Genomic DNA, 14,312 nt, shown 5'->3' with positions numbered 1-14,312 from the left:
GGCTGGTGAGCTGGCTTTCCTTGGGACAGTGTTCCCTTTACGCTATGTGTCTGTGCAGCTGTTCAAGGATCTATACAGAGTGATTGACATGTGGCACCAATCTTCACTTTGATGAAGGCAATATAAAACTAATTCTCTGAATTTCTCTGGCCAAAGGGACTAACAGAGTGGTTATCCAGAGTTCTGATACCTTAAAGAGGGGGTCACAGGCTGGGAAAGCAGTCACTGTGGTCCCAATAAGCCAACTGGAGGGGTTTGACTCCCCCTCTGATCCAAAGAGCCTCCATATCAAAGAGCCCCCGATCACTAACTTGCCTCAGCAGCACTCCCCTCACTTGCTGAGGCTGCCAAGAGCTGCTGGTCCTCTGATTGGAGTCCCAAAGCTGGAAGTCCAATCTGCCATCCGCAATTGAACAGATAAGCTTGTGCGTGGCAAATTATGAGTGGGGGCCCTATTTCTGCAGAAAGAATCACTTGAATGAACCTGTATGATAGTCTCTTTGGCTAAATCACACGATCAGAGATAGGTCAAATGCTGTCTACAATCTTGTACATTTTAACTGGAGCTGCTTAATGAAAAAGAACCTTCAAAAGCTGATTGGAGGCAGATGTTCGCAGGTAAAGGGACGGCTGGAAAATGGGAAGCCTTCAGGAATGAGATAACGAGAATCCAGAGAAAGTATATTCCTGTCAGGGTGAAAGGAAAGGCTGGTAGGTATAGGGAATACTGGATGACTAAAGAAATTGTGGGTTTGGTTAAGAAAAAGAAGGAAGCATATGTCAGGTATAGACAGGATACATCGAGTGAATCATTAGGAGAGTATAAATGCAGTAGGAGTATACTTAAGAAGGAAATCAGGAGGGCAAAAAGGGGACATGAGATAGCTTTGGCAAATACAATTAAGGAGAATCCAAAGGGTTTTTACAAATGCAAGGACAAAAGGGTAGCTAGGGAGAGAATAGGGCCCCTCAAAGATCAGCAAGGCGGCCTTTATGTGGAGCTGCAGAAAATGGGGGAGATGCTAAACGAGTACTTTGCATCAGTATTTACTGTGGAAAAGGATATGGAAGATATAGAATGTAGGGAAATAGATGGTGACACCTTGCAAAATGTCCATATTACAGAGGAGTAAGTGCTGGATGTCTTGAAATGCATAAAGGTGGATAAATCCCCAGGACCTGATCAGGTGTACCGTAGAACTCTGTGGGAAGCTAGAGAAGTGATTGCTGGGCCTCTTGCTGAGATATTTGTATCATCGATGGTCACAGGTGAGGTGATGGAAGACTGGAGGTTGGCAAACATAGTGCCACTGTTTAAGAAGGGCAGTAAAGACAAGCCAGGGAACTATAGACCAGTGAGTCTGATGTCAGTGGTGGGCAGGTTGTTGGAGGGAATCCGGAGGGACAGGATGTACATATATTTGGAAAGTCAAGGACTGATTAGGGATAGTCAACATGGCTTTGTGCGTGGGAAATCATGTCTCACAAACTTGATTGAGTTTTTTGAAGAAGTAATAAAGAGGATTGATGAGGGCAGAGCGGTAGATGTGATCTATATGGCTTCAGTAAGATCTGCCAAGGTTCCCCATGGGAGATCTCATGGAATACAGGGAGAACTAGCCATTTGGATACAGAACTGGCTCAAAGGATGTGGAGGGTTGTTTTTCAGACTGGAGGCCTGTGACCAGTGGAGTGCCACAAGGATCAGTGCTGGGTCCTCTACTTTTTGTCATTTACATAAATGATTTGGAGGTGTAGTGGACAGCAAAGAAGGTTACCTCAGATTACAATAGGATCTTGACCAGATGGGCGAATGGGCTGAGAAGTGGCAGATGGAGTTTAATTCAGATAAATGCGAGGTGCTGCATTTTGAGAAAGCAAATCTTAGCAGGACTTACACACTTAATGACAAGGTCCTCGTGAGTGTTCCTCAACCAAGAGACCTTGGAGTGCAGGTTCATAGCTCCTTGAAAGTGGAGTCACAGGTAGATAGGATAGTGAAGGAGGAGTTTGGTTGCTTTTATTGGTCAGAGTATTGAATACAGAAGTTGGGAGGTCACATTGCGGCTGTAAAGGACATTGTTAGGCCACTGTTGGGATATTGTGTGCAATTCTGGTCTCCTTCCTATTGGAAATATGTTGCGAAACTTGAAAGGGTTCTGAAAAGATGGACAAGGATGTTGTCAGGGTTGGAGGATTTGAGCTATAGGGAGAGGCTGAATAGGCTGGGGCTGTTTTCCCTGAAGCATCGGAGGCTGAGGGGTGACCTTATAGAGGTTTACAAAATCATGAGGGGCATGGATAGGATAAATAGACAAAGTCTTTTCCCTGGGGTCGGGGAGTCCAGAACTAGAGAGAATAGGTTTAGGGTGAGAGGGGAAAGATATAAAAGAGACCTAAGGGGCAACTTTTTCACACAGAGGGTGGTACATGTATGGATTGAGCTGCCAAAGGAAGTGGTGGAGGCTGGTACAATTGCAACATTTAAAAGGCACTTGGATAGGTATATGAATAGGAAGGGTTTGGAGAGATTTGGGCTGGGTGCTGGCAGGTGGGGTTAGATTGGGTTGGGATATCTAGTCGGCATGGACGGGTTGGACCGAAGGGTCTGTTTCCATGCTGTACATCTCTATGACTCTAAAAGCAGGAATTAGCTCAGCATTTATAATAGTGATTGGCCAATAGTAAGCATGAGGGATTTCACATTTAACTCAACACATGAACACCAATGCGTATGTTTCTTATTTGATACCCATCAACCTCCCCCCCCCGTCCCCATCTTCAAATGTCACTCACTTGTTACAATTGCCAACGAAATGTGTAAACTCGAACATAGTGGCTTAAAATATTTCCTCTCGAGACAGCCAATGAGCGGGAAAGATTCTAATTTTACTACTAGTTATATCTTATAGCCTAAGTTGACAATATTCATCCAGCATCACATTTTACAGAAATACATTAGTAAAATGTCCAAAACATTAAGACTTTCTTTTTTGAAAATGTCATTATTTTTGTGCCCCAACCCTCAACCGATGCATGGATTTAAACAGGTTTGGTGAAATAAAAAAGGATTATTTTGGTCAAGGATTAAGTTGAGATACCAGAAGTCAACAAAACATTTATTCTGACCATGAGCCACGCTGCAAAATGCCTATGCTCCACAGTTGGCTAAGAATAGACCAGGTGTTATAGTGATGTCATCCATAAATAGCATGGTAATGCGCATTTCCTGGCCTCTCTAAGCCTCATTTAGAAATGGGGTCAAGTGCCTATTGAACAATGATTTAGGGCAGCAGAGAAAATTAAAAGGAGGCTTTTCATTGAAAATTCCATCCATGGTGTGAGGTATGGTATTGGTTCAGGGAAATGTTAGGAGTTGGGGTGGAGTTGCAATATTCATCATAACCTTAGCATGTAATGAAAAACGTGCTTAAAGCTTACTACAACCTGAGTCTTCCTGCACTCAAAAAAAAATTAATCAAATTCAAAATTGTGTAAGTTAAGAGCACTGGGCAAATGCACATCGTGTTTGCTTATCGGACTTTGTCTCGACTTCTGTTAGGTTGCTGGAATGACTACTATAACTACCTCATGCTGTGCTTCTACCACATATGTACAGATAATGGAGAAACAGAAAGATAAATTATTTACTTACCCCACTGATCACTGCATACAATAATTCTATTTTACTTTACTATTGGATGATAGTTTATGATCTGTGGTGTAAAGCTGTGCTGATATTGGATTTTCATAGAACCACAATTACATTGCAAGACATTGCAGGATAAACACAATGAAATACTCTCCAAATCAATTCTACAGGAGAAACATAATGAAATGCCCTCTGGATCAATGTTGCAAGATATGCCAGTGAAGAATTTTAATCTTTTAAACTCTGCTCAGATTTACTGCCTGATCCAGGAAAGCTTTCCTTTTACTACTCACCTTGTGACTGTTACTCCTTTCTCTGTGAAAATGACAGCCACTTCTCATGTCCACACACAGTGAAAGGCAATTTACTGATTGCTGCAATTCTCTACTCTGCTGCAGAGCACGCCTGTTGAATACTTTGTGGATGATGGTCTTAAAAATGACACTTTAAATCTATGCCCTCTTGTTCTCAATCTTTTTACCAATGTGGACAATTTTTTCCTTCTACTCTGTCCCAAGCTTTCAGGATATGGAAGACTTCTCTCAAATTTCCATTTCGGCTTCTCCTCTGAGGAAAACAGTCTCAACCTCTTCAATCTATCTTATAATTGAAGTTTCACAAGCCAAAATCATTCCTGTAAATATATTCTGCACTTTGTTTAATGGTTCACATGCTTCCTGGAATGTGTCACACAGAACTTTATGCCAGCTGAGATCTAACTTGTGTCTTATACAAATTTAGCACAACCTTATTGCTCTAGTACTTTATTTCCTATTAATAAAGGCTAGGATCCTGCATTCTTTATTAACTGGTCTATCCATCTGCCTTGCCACCTTTGATGACTTATGCATCTGCACAATGTTTAAAATAGTACCTTTTATTTTAAACTGTTTCTCCACAAGTTGTTTCTACCAAACTCTATCACCTTACACTCATCTGCATTAAAATTCATCTGCCACCCATCTGCCTCCTCTACCAACTGCTCAATGTCCTTTTGAATTTCTGCACTATCCTCTTCACAGCTTACAATGTTTCAAGTTTTCTAACATCTGAAGACTTTGCAATTGTCCTCTTCACACCAAGGTCTTGATCATTAATATAAATCAGGAAAAGCATGGGTTCCAATACTACCCTCGCTACCTTTCTCCAGCCCAAAGATTGTTCACTGACCATTCTCACTGCTTCCTATTGGCCAACTTTGTATTCACATTACTACTGTTCTTTGCATTTTATGAGATCCAACTTATACGCACAAAACCTCTCTGTTACTTCTTCAAAAACTATGAAGAAGTTAACTATGATTTTCTCTTTAGAAATCCATGTTGCTTCACTATAACTAACTTGTGCTTATCCAAGCGACTATTAATTCTATCACAAATGATTGCTTCTATAAGTTTCCCACCACTGAAATGAAACTGGTTGGTTTATGATTTCTTGAGTTTAACATTATACCCTTTTTCAAATCAGGGCGTAATGTTTGCAATTTTCCAAATCTCTGGCATTACTCCTGGATCTAAGGAAAATGAAAACTTATGGCTAGTGATTTCACAATTTCCGCTCTCCCTTCCATCAGTATCCTTGGATGCACTTCACCTGGTCCAGGTAAGTTATCAACTTTAGAACATAAGAACATAGGAAATAGGAGCCAAAGTGGGCACCAAGCCCTTTAAGCCTGCTCTGCCATTCAACAAGGTCATAATTAATCTACTCTAGACATCAACTCCTCTTTCATGCCAGTTCAGCGCAATCATTAACTCCTTGATATTTCAAAAAGTAGGTCATCCAGCTCAAGTCTGCTCTGTCATTCAATGAGGTCATGGCTGATCTTATCCTCAAATTTACTCATCCCCCTAACCCTTGAATCCCTTACTGACTAAAAGTTTATCTCAGCCTTGAATCCACTTAACAACCCAGCTTCAACAGCCCTCTTCAGTAAAGAGATCCAAAGGTACACTACCATCTGAGATGAGTTCCTCTTCATCCCAGTCTTAAATACTGGTAGGTGACCCCTTACCCTGCGATTATGCCCTCTGGTCCTAGACTCCACCACAAAGGAAAACAACCACTCTACATTTACACCGTCAAGCTCCCCATCAATAAGGTCTCCTTTCCTTCCAATGAGTACAAGCTCAACCTTCTCTACTTCATCTCATAAGAAAATCCCTTAATTCCAAGGATCAACCTTGTGAACTATCTCTTTGCCGCTACTCTCAGTATATCTTTGCTTAGGTATCTTGATGTCTATATCTGTGTAGTCCTTTTCCATCGTGAAGATCAAATCAATGCAAAATATTCATCAAGGACTGTGTCCATGTCTTTTGGGTCTACACTCTGATTACTTCTATGATTCTCTTACTTATTTTAGTCTTCATACGTTTATAAAAACCCAGTGGGTTTTGATTTATTGTATTGGCCAGTGCTTTATCATGCACTCTCTTGGATTTCCTAATACCCATTTTAATTTGTGCCTTGCACTTTTTATACTCCTCAGGGACTTGACATCCAAGGTTCTCCAGTCATGGATCCACTGGATTTTGTCTTTATAGGAATATATTTGCCCTGTATTGTTGTTATTCCCTTCTCGAATGCCTATGACTGCTCTGACAGACTTTAGTTACTTGTGAATAAACTATGTCAGAGCAGTCATAGGCATTCAAGAAGGGAATAACAACAATACAGAGCAAAAATATTGTCCCTCTTCGGACAAACTGCATCTTATTCTTAATAAAGTTGGACTTCCCCAGATTAGAATTTTTAGTTCTGTCCCCATCCTTAACCTTTTCCATACCTATTCTAAATCTAACTGAGTTACAGTCACTATCTCCAAACTGTTCCCCTACTGATATTCCTTCTGCTGCCATAGTTCATTTCTGAAAATAAGGCACCTCTTTGTTTGCTTTCTATGCACCAGCTAAGAAAGTTTTCTTAGATACAATTTAATGATTTTGTTTCTTTAGAACCTTACACATTAAAATTATCCCAGTTACTTTGTGAAAATAAAATAAAGAGATGAGTATGCAGCACCTGTGGAGAGAAAAGCAAATTTAATGTTTTGAGTCCGGTGACCCTTTGCAAGACGCAAAGTGTTTTTCTCTCCACAGATCCTGCCAGGCCTGCAGAGTTCCTCCGGAACTTTCTGTCTTTAATTTCAGTTAATATGGGAGTAGTTTAAATCCCCTAGTATTGCTGCCTTGTTATCTTTAAGACATTCCTGAAATTTGATAACATATTTCATCCTCTACTTCTCCGACTGTTTGGGGGCTTATAGTATTTGCTCTTTTTGTTTATTTACTTTTACCCACATAGCCTCAATTGATAAATCCCACCTAAGATATCATCCCTCCTTACTGTTTTGATTGATTCCTTGACCAATGCTGTGACCGCTCCCACTCTTCCATCCCTTCTCTATCTCATCTGAATACCCTACTGCCAATCCAGGAGAGAGAAACACTCTTGAATTTAAATCACTAAAGCTAGAAAAAAATTTGAGAATGTAAGCGGAATTACGATCATGGACGAAATCAGAAATAGCGTCCTGGCAAATTTAAAAACTTGTTTTGATAGCCATCAAGTAGCAATGGTCAGACAAGCAGTGGTTGTGGCAGATGCCTATGATATCTTATGCAATTGCAGGTGGGTAGACAGTCAGATTGGAATCCACAAGGAAACAGAAGGAATAGGACTTCTGCAGATGGAACAGGGATTAATTTTGGAGAATAGGCAAAAGGATCCCATAATAAAGAACAGTTGGAACCAAGGGGTAATAAAGAAGTTAACATGCTTCCATTATAATATGACTCGACATACCAAAGTCAATTTTAGGAAATTAAATGGGAGACTGATTGCAGAAGTAGGAATATCTAATACATCTTCAGAAAAGGAGGCAGCTGAAAAGTAAATTAAGGTATTAACATGAAGCTATTCAAAGCAATGATTCAAAGGGAATGAGTTTCCTTAGAATGTACTAAGAAGGGAGAGATTGCTCAAGACAGTCATGAAGATTCTTTGAGAATCACAAGCAGAATGAGACCACTGGAAGTTTTGAGTATTTTATCTCAAAGGGGGAATTTTTCCCTTTCTTTCCGTGAAGAAGGTAAACCAATAAGAGATCCTAAGAAAGATTGGAGAAAGTCAGTCACTGATGATGGCTGACAATATTAGGTTACTGAAGGAGAAAATATTTCTTGGAGGTATACATAGAGGTTACAAATTAGTCTCATTACAGTGAGTTGGATTAAAGAGTGACTTGGTAAGTGGCAAAGTCACTGTAGGAGTGAAACAAATTTCTTTAGAAGGAACTAATTTTTATTTTGAAAAAATGATCTGGTAGGTTCTGGGGAGATAGTTATGGGGAACAAGAAAATGACAAAGGAGTTAAGCAGATATTTTGCATCAATCTCAGTGGTGGAAGATACTTTGAACTTTCCATTAATACTAAAGAATTTGGGGAAGGATTTAAGTACATGACAAGTAATATTAAACAAACTAATGGCGCTAAAGACAGATGAGCCCCTGGCCTTGGTGGTTTCCATCCTGGAATCAAAGTAGCAACAGCGATATTGGATGCATTGGTTGTAATTTTCCAAACATCCTTGGATTCTGGAAAAGTCCAGTGAATTGGAAAACTGCCAATGTGATAACCCTATTTAAAAAGGGAGGAGACAAAAAGCAGGTAACCTAGGCCAATTAGCCTAACATGCATTGTTGGAATCAATTATTAAGGAGGTAATATACATTTGGAAAATCATAGTCTACTCAAGAGTAGCCAGCATGGCTTCATGAAAAGGAAATCATGTCTGACTAATTTGCTTCCTGACAGCATTGTGACTAGATCTTAGACACACAGATTTAGACAGGAAGAAAAAGGAGTCTCTGAAACAGGGAGACTATTTTGAAATTCAATTATTGGACATAATTTTCAAAGTATTTAACTAAAAAGGATGTTGTTAAAGAGAATGAAGCTGATAAATGTGCCCATTTTCTTTAATAGAAATGCATAGATGTATTTTTGACAGACAGAATGTAGGGAAGACAAAGGTTAGCTTTGAGGTTAGATCCTTGTTGGGGGAAATAAACAGAGATCATAGTGTGGGAATGGGAAGAGAAGTCATTGCAGCCAATTCTCTGGTTGTGACTGGATTGATAAGAGTGGAACCAGTTCAATTTTGCCGGTGAGGTGGTCAACCATGTCACAGCCTGAAGAGGTTAACAAGACCTGTTGCAGCAACTAATGAAATTTCAAAATACATTATGGATTAAAATCTCACCTTCTTGTTGTGCTGAAGAGATAGTGTTATAGCACCTCCCTCTTCATTTTCTGTAATTTCTGAACTGTGTAAATATCTGCTAAATTTTGGGAGACTCAGACTGGGTCTGCTGTCAGGGTTAAACATGTTGGCTGAGGCAACCATCAGGAAGGCGTTTGTCACTGGACCTAGGAATAAATGCAAGAGTGTCATTAATGTGGACAATACGTAACATACTGCATCGATAATTTACTCAATATTTACCAATACTTTAGAAACATAGAAACTAGGAGCAGATGTAGGTCAGTCAGCCTTTCAGATCTGCTCCATCATTCAATATGACCATAGTTGATCCTCTATCTCAACACCACATTCCCACCATCTCTCCATACCCCTTGATGCCTTTAACATCTAAAAAAATTATCAATCTTTTTCTTGAATATACTCAGTGACCTGGTCTCCACAGCCTTTTGTGGTAGCGAATTCCATGCATTGGCCACCCTCAAAGAAGAAATGTCTCCTCACCTCAGTCCTAAATGGTCCATTCTGCTCTGAGACTTTTGACCCTCGGTTGAGAGTAGCCGACCAGGGACTCAGCTTCCTTCCGCATCTAGTCTGAATAGCCCTGTTAGAATTTTATATGTTTTAATCCTTTCATCCTTCTAAATTCTAGTGGATACAGGCCCAACCAAACCAATGTTCCTTGTCTGACAGTCTTGCCATCCCTGGTGTCAAGTCAGTGAAACTCTGCTGCACACTTTCTATAGCAAGTATATCCTTTCTTGGGTAGGGAGACCAAAACCGCACACAATATTCCAGGCGAGATTTCACCAAAACCCTGTATAACTGCAGTAAAACATTATGTCTAAGCTCAAATCCTCTTGTAATGAAGGCCTACACAGAGGAACTTTGATTATCTGGCATTTGATTATCCGAATATTGGATTATCTGGCAAAATTACAAAGTCCCTATGCTTGGCTAAACAATGTTATCCAGCATTCGATTATCTGGAATTCAATTAACTGAACAAAATACTCCCCGCCCATGTCCTTTGGATAATCGAGGTTCCTGTGCATTCCATTTTCTTACCTAACTGCTTGCTCTACCTGCCTGTGCACATTTATTGACTGCTGTACAAAGACATAACAGAGTGTGACAGAAAGCAGGTTAATACTGGAAAGCAATACACTTTTCCATTTCAGGTGCTCAGAGTCAATATGGAGAATTTCCAGATCAATTTAATAGGAGAATAGATAGAACACAACAGTCTTACAAGTCATTTTGCTCTAATTAACAAAGATGGAAAAGTCCCTGATTGTAGCAGTTTCCTTTAATAGCTCTCTGTAGTCTCTGATATTGATGATGTGTTACTGAATTGACAATAGTTCACTGAAACAAACAGTAAATTTTCTTCACTTCAAATTAACTTGAGTTGACATCTTAGCGATGGTCATTCATCAACTATGAAGACTCTCAATGTATGTCAGCAGGTTATGTGACATTGGATATTATTGGCCCAGTGTTATCCCCAACCCAACATCCACACATATTTAACCTAGCTCTGAATCAGAGCATTTGGAAAGCATAAAGAGAGAAAAAAATCAAGAACCTGTATTTTTTTTTAAACTGTTCAGTTGGGCTTAAGGGAGTAACTACTATGTTTCTTCTGCTCCCCCAGCTCAACATAAAGTAAGGATCAAAACTGGGATATTCTAACCCATTAGGCCATGGAAAAAATAACTTTTAAATAATTTGTAGTGGATTACTGTACAGACATTTTTTTCAGAACTCTGAAATTTCTGCTAAAGTATCACCCACCAGTTCAAATTAATTTCAACCCTCTACAGGATTTAACTTTAAATGTTTAAAAATTATTTCTGTGTGGTTTATTACTTAAAAATAATCCTGCAGTGAACAGAGAAATAACTTGAGCTTAAAAGATGTATTTTCAGTTTGATCATCAGTCAGAAAGAGACATTAGCTTTATGTTCCAGGTGGGAGCTGTCTCCGACAGTTAGCCTATTTCGGTTGCTTCAGTTTTCTGTGTTAATTATTAATTCTGAAAATCCTTGATAAAATTAAATTATGGATGAAAGTCAGGAGTTTTAAGCCTGTGAAACTCCAGTCTTAAGCACATTTTAAGAGCAGTTTCTCAAGCTGTGGTAAATAAATGAGTTTGCAGTGTTAACACCTGAATATTTAAAGGTCTGGAAAATGCACGGTCATCTGAAGTTTCAGTTCCATTGTTCAATTTCTTTCTTCTTACGAAGGTGCTGACTTTGGTTGGAGAATGTGTGTGGGCTTGCGAGTGTGGTGCTGGAAAAGCACAGCAGGTCAGGCAGCATCCAAGGAGCAGGAAAATTGACGTTTCAGGCAAAAACCCTTCATCAAGAAAATTCTCATTCCTGATGAAGGGCTTTTGCCCAAAACTTCAATTTTCCTGCTCCTCGGATGCTGCCTAACTGCTGTGCTTTTCCAGCACCACAATCTTGACTCTCATCTCCAGCATCTGCAGTCCTCATTTTCACCTAATATGCGTGGGCTGTTCTTTGAGACGTTACCCATGTGGCCAGGCAGCAAGTATTCCATAACTAATCAATCATGTAGGACATGATGCCAATGCCTGATCCAATCCCATGTTGATATGTGTGCTGCCCACAAGATATCTCTAGGTACTGATTGAGAGCCAAATCCTTAACAACTTCTGAAACATCTCTTAACTAGTAGCAACAAAGAAACTGATGCAAAATATAACCAATGCAACTAAGCTATTGGCGAACAGAAAACTGAGAATCAGATTGGGGAGTGTGCATCGTTAAATCACATGCCCCATGACTTAAAACATTTGTAGTGCAGCTGAACTCATCAAACTTTGGAATTAAAGTAATGGCTTGTCAGCAATGAAACAATTCAAAATTACACAGAATGATTCTCAATTAAAAGTCATCCAAAAAGGCATAAACAACCTGAATGTAAGGTGTCGTGTCAGGACATACTAATGTGACATAGATCCAGCTGATCTAACAAAACCAATAAAAAAGTATCACCCTAATCTCGGTTTGATTATCCAACTAAACATAGACCTAAGCAATTAAAACTGGATGCTTATATGTACAAGTTTTCTACTCTCAAACTGCACTGGTGTATTAGATATAGAAAATAGTAAAATAGATATCATCAACAGGTACTTAGATGAACCAGAATAAATCAGTGCTACATAAGTACTAAGCCCTTTTCCATATAATAAGTCATATTAAATTGCTACATCCTTGAAGTGGTTGTTAGATAAGACTTAAAGCTTTAGCTATATAGTCAGTAATAATCAAAACTAACAAAGCATGTGTGAACTAACAAAATTGGCACCCAGACTGTCAAATTTAGCAGCTAAAAGACATGCTAACAAAGGCCGCAGATGAGGGACATACAATGCATACAAAGTCTGTGGGAAGCAAAGATAATATGGGACACAGAATCATAGTCTTAAACTCATACAGCACGGAAACAGACCCTTCAGTCCAACCAGTCCATGCTGACCATAATCTCAAACTAAACTAGTCCCACCTGCTGCACTTAGCTCATATCCCTCCAAACATTTCTTATTCATGTACTTATAGAAATGCCTTTTAACTATCGTACTGTAGCTGCATCCAGCACTTCCTCTGGCAATTCATTCCACAACAAACTACTGTGTTAAAAAAAGTTGTCCCTCATGTCTTTTTAAAATCTTTCTCCCCCAGTTTTGAAATCCACCAACCCAGGGAAAAGACACCTGCTATTCACCTTATTGAAGTGTGGAAACTGTAAAATGCTTGCTGTAATCTGTTTAAAGCTTGAAGGTATTTATAACTGAGCAGAGTTAAAGTTCTCTACATGTGTGCGCATTAAATTAACAATCATTATCTGTTCTCCTTAAGTCCTCCATCAATTTATCAAGAACGCCTATAACAGTTTGGTGTAGTCACAGGAGACGGTGTCACATCCCCAGCATCGACACTGCAGTTGGATGACTTTATTTAAATTTACCACTTGTAATTAGAGCAGAGAACTGTACCAGACAGATGTGGATGAGATCCAAAGAATCTGGAGGAGGACTCAGGACATGAAACGCTGAGTGAAAAGACAGAACTGTGCTAGTGGGGAAAGTATGGGTTAAGTGAGAAAGCCAAAAGGCCACGCAGAGAGGTGAGACTTCTACAAAGCTGCCAGCAGAACAGGTAGGCTAAAGCCATGTGGTCAGGAAAGGTCATACAGACAGCCAAAATAAATAAATCATGGAGTGAAGTGAGACACCTTCCATTTTTCCTCATTCCTAGAGGGCAGCCAAGGCCAAGGATCCTGGAGAGTGGCCACAATCAGACAGAGAAATACTACAGCACTGACAAAGGATGAAATTAGCATACACAAAGTATAGATTTTAAAGGGAACCTGTTAGTTTATTTGAATCTGGAATTGTGGAATGTTTAAAGGCCCAAATGCAAAGGGTGAAAATGTTCAAAATTATTAATGCCTGGGACTAAATAGAATTGTTTGATTTTTGTTGTTAAGAATAGTATGAGGATGTTTTTAAGACTCATGAGAAGACAGGAACAGTAAATTGTTTTCAGAACACGGGACAAATAATACAAGAAAGAATAAGTATCCACAAGTTGGATTCAGGATGATGTTTAAGGAAGGAGAGCTGTAGGATCTTTAAGTTAATTTGATTTGGCAGTTAAGCAATTTTGCCTGTGTGCGAGCAATTATTAATAAGCATTTTTTTTGGAAAACAGAGCAAAGTAATCTGTAGGTAAACAATACTAAACAGATAGATAGTGACCATCCACATCTTCAGGTGTAGTAGGGAGAAGAAATAGAAGCTTTGTGATCAATTTGAAATGGTGTATGCTAATTTGTATTCATTGTGATATTGCACAAAACAGGCTAGCAGTTATATAGACAGTAGGTAAACATTTGTGGTTTTACATGATTATATGGTAACATGGAGTCGAAGGGCGTACATCACTGCGGGGGAGGGCACATACAGCATAAGACAGCAATTAAAGAATTCTTGGGAGCTGTGATAAGAGTTAAAGTACGTTAGAAGGACAGACCCCTTTCAACTTTGTGCCTGATGGGTAGTTAAAGCAGCTAAGGAGGCAGTTGCAACAGGTCCTGAACATCAGGTAGCAGCAGCGACAATTGGTTTGGAAAAAATAAACATGGCACATTTACGCAGGGATATGGAAGAGGAAGAAAAAATATGCTAATGAGAAGATAGGATGGTACTGCCACACTGTACGCATTGTAACCGCAAAATATACAATGGAAATACATCCCATGGTAGGGAAGGCCACATGGTGGAGGATGAGCAGGTGCTGAGGGTCGAAAAGGGTGGCACTGGAAAAGCACAGCATGTCAGGAAGTATCTGAGGTGC

The 14,312-nt window shown here is 39.6% G+C and overlaps 1 protein-coding gene across 1 annotated transcript in view; it reads right to left on the bottom strand.

Annotated features, from left to right (window-relative positions):
• wdr18 (WD repeat domain 18) overlaps nt 1-14,312 on the bottom strand; it is a 208,790-nt gene that overhangs the window by 11,488 nt on the left and 182,990 nt on the right. The window contains exon 8 of the mRNA XM_043721023.2: nt 8,920-9,086. Within this exon, the coding sequence (XP_043576958.2) occupies nt 8,920-9,086 (167 nt within the window). The remainder of the gene's footprint in view (nt 1-8,919; nt 9,087-14,312) is intronic.

The sequence above is a fragment of the Chiloscyllium plagiosum genome, unplaced genomic scaffold (genome assembly GCF_037043375.1).
Source record: "Chiloscyllium plagiosum isolate Xiang-an unplaced genomic scaffold, Cpla_swu_hap1 HiC_scaffold_28, whole genome shotgun sequence".
NCBI lineage: Eukaryota > Metazoa > Chordata > Chondrichthyes > Orectolobiformes > Hemiscylliidae > Chiloscyllium > Chiloscyllium plagiosum.
The sequence above is the reverse complement of the archived record's forward strand: the minus strand, read 5'-3'. Positions and strand labels throughout refer to the sequence as shown.